The sequence below is a fragment of the Apium graveolens genome, chromosome 3 (genome assembly GCF_009905375.1).
Source record: "Apium graveolens cultivar Ventura chromosome 3, ASM990537v1, whole genome shotgun sequence".
In the NCBI taxonomy this organism is placed as follows: Eukaryota; Viridiplantae; Streptophyta; class Magnoliopsida; order Apiales; family Apiaceae; genus Apium; species Apium graveolens.
Window position 1 is genome coordinate 202,703,065 of NC_133649.1, and position 8,666 is coordinate 202,711,730.

General features: G+C 36.3%; 1 protein-coding gene across 1 annotated transcript; it reads right to left on the bottom strand.

Moving 5' to 3' along the window:
• Window positions 1–4,302: 4,302 nt before the first annotated feature.
• On the bottom strand, window positions 4,303–7,716 carry LOC141714780 (uncharacterized). The gene is made up of 3 exons (XM_074518278.1): window positions 5,222–7,716; window positions 5,029–5,134; window positions 4,303–4,938 (listed from the first exon to the last, which is right to left on the bottom strand). The coding sequence occupies exons 1-3, from the start codon at window positions 7,714–7,716 to the stop codon at window positions 4,303–4,305; spliced, it is 3,237 nt and encodes a 1,078-aa protein (XP_074374379.1).
• Between the last annotated feature and the right edge of the window lie 950 nt (window positions 7,717–8,666).

Below are 8,666 nucleotides of genomic sequence, written 5' to 3' on the forward strand. Positions count from 1 at the left end.
CAATATGATACATTAACATCGAAAAACTTATTAAACTGATGTGTAACTTAACATATTACATCAGTCTTTTATTAGAAGCGATGTCGTACCTTTCTTTTTTTAATGGAACCGATGTCTTTGTGTGTGTTTAACATCAGTTCTTTCAAAATGTGATATCTATTATATTGTTTTACATCAGTCATTTCTTGTGAGCTGATATATGTGCCTGCTTATGACATCAGTTTATTGAATGAAATGTCTTATTTGACTACATTTTACATCAGTTATTTTGTTCATGAAGTGATGTTTGTTTATTTTTTTTATTCATGAATCCCCTGTTTTAATCAAATGCCCAACACCCAAACAAGAGTCATCCAAAAACATACCAACTGCCATTTTACCATTCCAAAACTAACCAAACCAAAACAAACGCAAAAACAAACATACATTCATTGATTTACCATAGATTATACCAATTACGTACATATATCCACCACCAACCAAACTTCATAATCCAAACAAACTACATAACTGCAATAGCAAGTACTAGACATCCACCATCGATCATTTACATAGTTCATCCCAAACAGAAATTTACCAACTAAAGTTCCCCCATTATATTTATCAACAAAAACCACTAGTAGCTCTTACAAATTCTTACAAATTTAGTCTACATAAAGGAGCTGCAGATTAGGCCTTTTTATAAGAAGGACTCAATATGGCTAAGAGTCTCACATCGAACCTCGTCCAGCTCAGCCTTGGCAACAGTCACCTTTCGATTCTTTTTCGACCACTGAAAAGTGTAACACACAGGAATTAGTAACAATGAATTCTACCACAAATTATATGTACACCAGTTATATCAAGAATGAATTAAGCAAAAAAATATACCTTTTTGACAAATGTCATTTCATTATCCATGGCAATTTGTTTCATATACCACATAACAACATAGCCGCATTCAGTTCCACCGGGCTGTTTGGGGCATCCCTATTTAATCCAAAAAATTCAGACCAATTAATAAGTAAATTAATGCCCCTATCTAACCGAAAAAACTCTGACTAATAAGTAAATTAATGCCCCTGGTTCTTACGGTAACATATCTGATAGTCGGTGTTTTATTTCCCCTTTCGGCCTGAATATTGAACGCAATCACAGCCCTGTCATCTTAGCAGTATCAATAACACAAATTGATTGATATCTCAATAATGAAAATAATCACTCAAAATTAAATGCAAATACCTTGATATTGCTTTTTCCAACTCGGGATAGGTAGTTGAACGAGGCAGAGGATTGAGTATGAAAACCTCGCCCGCCCAAATCACAACCAATATCCAATGGCAGCTATTTTTTATAAATATTTATAATAAACAGAATTAATATTAGAATCATATCATTTTGAATTTCATGCTTATTAATAAATAAAGCGATTTATAATAAATCTGGAGACATTTTTATGTACTTACTTGCTATTATGTGGCATAAAAAAGAGACGATCAGGATTACCCTCTTTAAATCGACTAACCAAATTATCTTCAAAATTGTTGTTCAAGGTAAACGAGACTCCGGGATCACAGAAAGTAAATTGCTCCAAATTTTCATTTTCACAAACCATGCAATGCAAGTATCTGCATTGAAAATAAAATGAAATTATAAAAAAAACAAGAATATAAATGTAGAAATTATCAACAAGAAGACAAGACAATAATTAAAAAATTTATACTACTCACGCCATGTATGCAGAAATTGCTGCTTGGCCAATCATTTTAAACTCAAGCAAAGCAATTATGTTTTCATGCAAAATGAAAATTCTTTTCTCAACACCAAACACCTCCGCATCGCACGGGATTTGAATGGAGTTTCCAGTGGACTTCATGAATGTCGTTGCATGTTTATACAACAACCGAAAGCGCTTCGGAACATTTTATTGATTTCCATATTCTCAAATAAGGACTGAACCTTATGCAAATTAGTTAAAGGATCCTTCCCTTTCCTTTTACTTTTCTGAAAATATTATCAAATTTATTAAAACAAATATAGAGTTAATATAATAGTGCGAGATCCAATAAAACATAGATGTAAAAATATATACCGCGGTACCAGGGGCATCTGGGAATATGATTAAGTCGCGGGGCCATGAGACGTAGGAGCCAACAGCCTGCTCTACTGTTTCAATCTCACCGACTACCGGAACAGGAATCTTGGCTTGTCCTTGGATTGGCCCATCCACTGAGACACGAGCACAACCAGGCCGCATTGGCAATCCGTGAATAGATTTGTTCATGTCATCATCGTCAAACAACAAGCCAAATGCCACCTTATTTTCTATTGTGCCCACAGCCAACTCACATTTTTGTGGACCAGCCTACACACATATATATATTTAACGAGTAACTATGACGAATGCTTGAATAATGTCGAGCTAAATTAAATAAATGTGCTTGTTATTTTACCTTATTCTCTCGTGGAAAAGGATCCATTTGATCATCAACTATTTGAGCATCACAACTTGCTTTTTCCGAAACCAGAGGAGATGAAATATTTGCTTTACTGAGTAAGCCCTTCAGTTCAGCCAACTCCTGCCTTGTCTTCTCCATTTCCTTCGCCATCTCTTGCTTGGCCTTCTCCAACTCTGCATCCCTCTCACAATCCCGGGCCAACAGCTCAGCTTTGGTTATTCTACTTCTTTTTCCATTTGGTAAATTAAAGAAAATTGATGGGCTAACAAAGCCTCCAACTCCTCGAACCCTCCCCGAATGTTCGGGAGTTTGCAAGGCCGTAGTTAACACATCTTGACTCCCAGAAGGAATGAATTCCCCCTTACTTTGCAGCTCCAGTAAATTCTCCTGTCATGAGAATGTTAACATATAAATCAGAACTGAATGAACCTCCTCATAAAAATATTAAAATTAGAACTGAATTGAATTGCATTAAAAAAATTAACGTTGCTTGTTAAATACTCACAATTCTTTTCCCTATTTCAGCTAGCTCTGGATCAACCTCCTCATCATCAAGTTTTCCCTTACGAGCCTTGTGCCACATAAGAGCCCGATCAGGTTCTTCATCGAGAGCCAAGGTTCCTTTCTTTTGCTGATTAAAATCAAAAAATATTAAAACAACAATATATGTAGAATGCAACTATTTAAGTTCAATGCTTAAACAGAGGTTACCTCTTCTTCCAACAATCCAACATAACCCTTTCTAGATGTGCGGTGAGGATATTTTCGATTGCTCACCCGCTCCATTTGTTTTTCACTAAGTGACTACAACAAACATTTTAAATAATATTAATATGCTATTTTTCCTAAAATATTTGTAATACATAAAAATATCAGTTCACAACATAAATAAAACACAGATATAAACACACGATCGATCTCTTTCGCGTATACCTTCCATGTCGAGGTAGTCCTTTCAACAACAAAATTTTTCCAAGCCTCCTTACCAACAAAAGCATACTTCACTGGAGGCTTTCGTAGTTTCTTCTTCTGTCCAAGATACGGCTTAACATAATCCCTTGTTAAATTTGCTTTAAAATTTCTCCACTTTGCTCCTGCAGACCTGATCAGCCCCTTCTGAAGTTGCTTGGGGACTTCAAATGTCTCCTGAAACCAATGTTATGCTCTACATGAGTACAAGAAAATGCAAAATTTACAATGTGCATAAGAAATTGCTTATTTATATACCTCCACATCGATCCATATTTTCTCCTTTAGTTCATCGGGTACCTTTGACCAGTTAGGATAATCAATCGGAATCATCGTCCTAGCCAACATTCCGATGTAGGACTGTAGACTGTGCCTTGCATTCCCGACTGGAACTCCATGTGCATTGCACGATACCTTTGCTTTCTTGCCCTGCGCCTTCCTCACCACCACTTTGTGCATAGCGGAAACCCCTCGGGCAGATCCATACCTTTTCTTTGTAGTTTCGGAAGTAGTGACTGTTGCCTTCGTGTCTTCCATAGAATCCACATTTTCATCTTGAGGTTCTGTTTCCGGCTCCAAGCTTTTATCCACCTCCTCATCTGACTTGTCTTGTACTTTAGATATTTGTTTTTTATTTGCCATTTATCTTTTTCAATCTGAAAATGAAACATATATTTCATTAGTCACAAGCATATATAAATAGTTATAAACAGTCATAACTAAACTAGTGAAGTATGCATACATAAACAGTTATAAACAGTTATAAACAGTCAGACACGATGACTATATGCATTCATAAACAGTCATAAACATACGAAAATTCAAATAATATCATTAGGCATAAACAATGCTAAACAGTTACAAAAAAGGAGATACATGACTGCAAATAATATTGTCACTTTTTAACCCAAGTGCCCTTAATATTTTCTCTAATATTTTTTTCAACATCTTCACCGACATCACATATAGGAATTTGGCAGCAGAATGGGGGATTTTCCATGGTTGTGTCTCCTAAATCATCGTCGTTATACACATCTTGGTAGTCTCGAGTTGTAGAGGTTAATACAACGGACCACTTGGCATCCACCGGATCTTCAATATAATAAACTTGTTTTACTTGATCCATAGACACATATTTATCTCTCTTGTGGCCTTGTCGACTTAGATCGACAAGTGTGAACCCAAGATCATCCACCTTAATTCCCTTGTCATTATCTGCCCAATTACATAAAAATAACGGGGCTTTGAATGCATGATAATCTAGCTCCCATATTTCTAAGATAACACCGTAAAATGTCAAGTCACTTTCTACAGGGTTCAAATCTTTAGCGCTAGACACTTGGACAGTTTTAGCAACTAAAGACACTCCGCTGTTTTGAACAACCCTCACACCATCTCGCTCTTTTGTAAAGTATCGGACCCCGTCTATTAGATAAGCTTCGTAAGTCAAAACTGAAAATGATGGTTTTCCGGCTATCCATCTTATTGTCTCTGAAACTCCTCCAGGATTCTCCTTCATTTCACTACTAACCTACACATTTTCAGAAACAAAATACTTCTAAATTCCATATTACTATAGAGCAAATAAATTAGGCACAAATGAAACTATAAAAATACTAACTTTTTCTAGAAACCAATCGGCAAAAAGGTGATTGTGCTCTCTCAAGAGCCAATGAACACTTTTCTTTTTTCCTTGATGGATTCCCTCTAGATACTCCTTATGCATTCTAACAGAAATTATATAATCATTAACTAGCCAGTAAATATATAATTTATATATTAATTGAACAACCACAAAATTAATAAATTCTTACAAAATATATGGCTGTACTTCAATGTTGTTTAGAAGAACATGTAAATGAGCTTCATCCCGCTCTTTTTCATCGATTGATTTCATTGTCACAACAGATAATGGACCACTTAACTTGCCTTCATCTTTACGAAGACCAGCAGTGGTGCAAGCTTGCTTGACAAACTCTTGGCAGAATTCTACTGATTCTTCTCCCAGATAGCATTCAGCTATACAGCCTTCGGGGTAATAACGGTTGCGTACGTAACTCTTCAACACCTTATTAAACCTCTCAAATGCATACATCCATCTATAAAATACCGGCCCACATAACCATAATTCCCGAACCAAGTGCACTATGAGATGTATCATTATATCAAAAAATGATGCAGGAAAGATTTTTTCCAACTCACACAAAGTTACTATTACATCTGATTGAAATTTATCTAGTTTCGATACGTCTACAACTTTGTTGCACAAAGCATTAAAAAAGAAACACAACCTAATTATGGTGACCCTGACTTTTTTTGGAAGTACCGCACGAATTGCAATAGGAAGCAGTTGTTGGAGTAAGATGTGGCAGTCGTGGGACTTCATCCCAAACATCTTTAATTCTTCCATGGAAACACAGTTTTTAATATTCGACGCGTGTCCATAAGGAAGTTTCATGTGCATTAACGATGACAACATTTTCTTTTTTTCTGCCTTGGACAAATTAAAAATCGAAGGGGGTAAGTAGGTTTTTTTTTCTCCTTTTTGTGGAGCTAGATTAGCCCTAACCCCCATGTCAATCATGTCAAGACGAGAAGCTTCACTATCTTTAGACTTAGATTTCATATTTAGTAGTGTGCCGATCAAGCTATCACACACGTTCTTCTCGACGTGCATGACATCTAAACAATGACGGACATGGTGAAACTTCCAATATTCTAATTCAAAAAAAACTGACTTTTTCTTCCATGGACAATCAACCTTCTTTGACTTACTTACTTCCTTCCCAAACTGAAATTTAATTTTATCTTGCTGCAATAAAACCTCTTCTCCAGACAGAGGTTGACGTGCCTGCCCTAATTCTTGTTGTCCATTAATAGCGGCCTTTTGCTTCCTATATGGATGATTCCTAGCCAAGTAACGCTGATGGCCTTGGTAACACATCTTCCTGCTATGGCTTAAATACTTGGCAACTGTATCATCAGCGCATACTGGACAACACATATAACCTTTATTAACGCATCCGGACAGATTTCCATATGCAGGAAAGTCATTTATTGTCCACAATAAAATTGCTTTTAAAGTGAAATATGACTTGGTGTATGCATCATAAACATTTGGTTCACCTTCTTCCCACAACTTCTTTAAATCATCGATTAAAGGTTGTAAATATACGTCAACGTCATTGCCAGGCTCATGTGGACCGGAAACTAAAATTGTTAGCATCATAAATTTCCTCTTCATACATAACCACGGAGGAAGATTATAAGTCACTAATACTATTGGCCAACAAGAGTATCTATTGGTTAGACCGTTAGTATGTGGGTTTATACCATCTGCAGACAACGCCAAACGAATATTTCGTACATCACTACCAAAGGCAGGCCACCTATAGTCAATATTTCTCCAAGAAGGAGAGTCGGCTGGATGCCGCATCTTTCTGTCTTCTATTCGCTGCTTTGAGTGCCAGGTCATTAGTTCAGATGTAGAAGGAGATTTAAACATCCGTTTGAATCTCGGTATAATTGGAAAATACCACATTACTTTAGCAGGAACATTAATCCTTATTTTACCATCCTTTCCTAACTTCCAGCGAGATAAACGACACTTAGGACACTCGGAAGCATCAACATTTACCCCCCGATACAGTATGCAATTGTTTGGACATGAGTGATATTTTATGTATTCTAGGCCCAAGTCGGATAAGGTTTTCTTGGCTTCATATGCATTAGGTGGCATCACATTGTCCTTAGGAAGGAGAGAGCCAATGGTAGACAGCAAATTGTTAAAGGCACTATCACTAATTCCGAACCTAGCTTTCCAATTGTGCAATTTTAGCATCGACTCCAACTTGGTACATTCACTACCCTCATACAAAGGCTGTTCAGCATCAGCCACAAATCTCCTAAACTGATACGGCTCATTATTGTACTCACTCAAATTATATGCAGCATCACAAACATTGACTGTTTCTGATGCAAGGCCAGGGGAAGGTATCGGTGCGCGGGTAGACGTAGGTGCAGGGGCAGGCATAGATGCAGGGGTCGGAGCATTTCTATTAACTGATGACCTACTTGCAGACCCTTGTGTATGCCAAATCCAATCAAGGTACCCCAGACTAAAACTATTTTCATATAAATGTCCCCTGATAATCTTAATTGCAAATTTTTTGAAGTTAGCACATCTTTTACAGGGGCAGGGGATTCTTTTAGGATCACTAGCATTTTCCTTGACAAATATCAAAAACTCTTCTACCCCGATTTCATAGTCAAGTGTGTCCCTATCTTTGAAAATCCAAGATTTGTCCATGCTATTCTCAAACTACCTGATTGTCAAATAACATATTAATTTACTATATACTATAGTACATTTACTACCTAGTATAATCAATATAAAATTCTTATATTCACTCATAAACCATGCTATTTACAACAACAAGCCCCAAACACAAATATATTTACAAACAACACAAACACAAATATATACAAGCACTTGTTATTACATGTAAACCTGTATTTTAACTACACATACAACTACACATGCAACAACTACACATTTCAATTTCACATGCATACATACAACTACACAAATATATACATGCAGCCCAAACATATATAAATAGATATGTAAAGAAGAATATACCTAACAAAGCAAGCTCCAAAATCCCAAAAAACACAGCAACAAACTCCAAGACCAAAATCCAACTTAATTAGCTCCGAGATTTAAGCTTTAATAAACCCTTAGCTACAAGATTTAGCTCCAAGAAACTCTACTCCTCACCTTAAACTTCAATGAACACACTTAACTTCTTAATCTTCGAATCTGTCACAAAAATTGAAACAAATGAGTTCTAGGTTTAGAAAGTTGAAGAAATTGAGAGGTTTAATTGGAGATTCAAGGTCTAATCGGAAAGGAGGAAAGATAGTAAGCATATATTTGAGAGTTCTAGGTTTAGCAGTCGAGAGAGAAAGGGGGATGAGTGATTGAGTTTTTGTTTTTGTGGAGATTATAATTTTTTGTTTTTGTTTTGATTTTGATTTATTTTTAATTTTATGTTATAATGTTATTAAAGTGAATGAATGAATAGGCGGGATAGGGAAATATACTAAGGGGGGGGGAATTTGGCTAAGGGCGGGGGGCAAAAGGGAGAAGCAGCGGGCTCTAATTTTTTAAAATTGAGCTTAGACATCGGTTATTATGTCAACCGATGTTAAAAAGAAATCGGACATCGGTTTATATGTTAACTGATGTGACGTAGT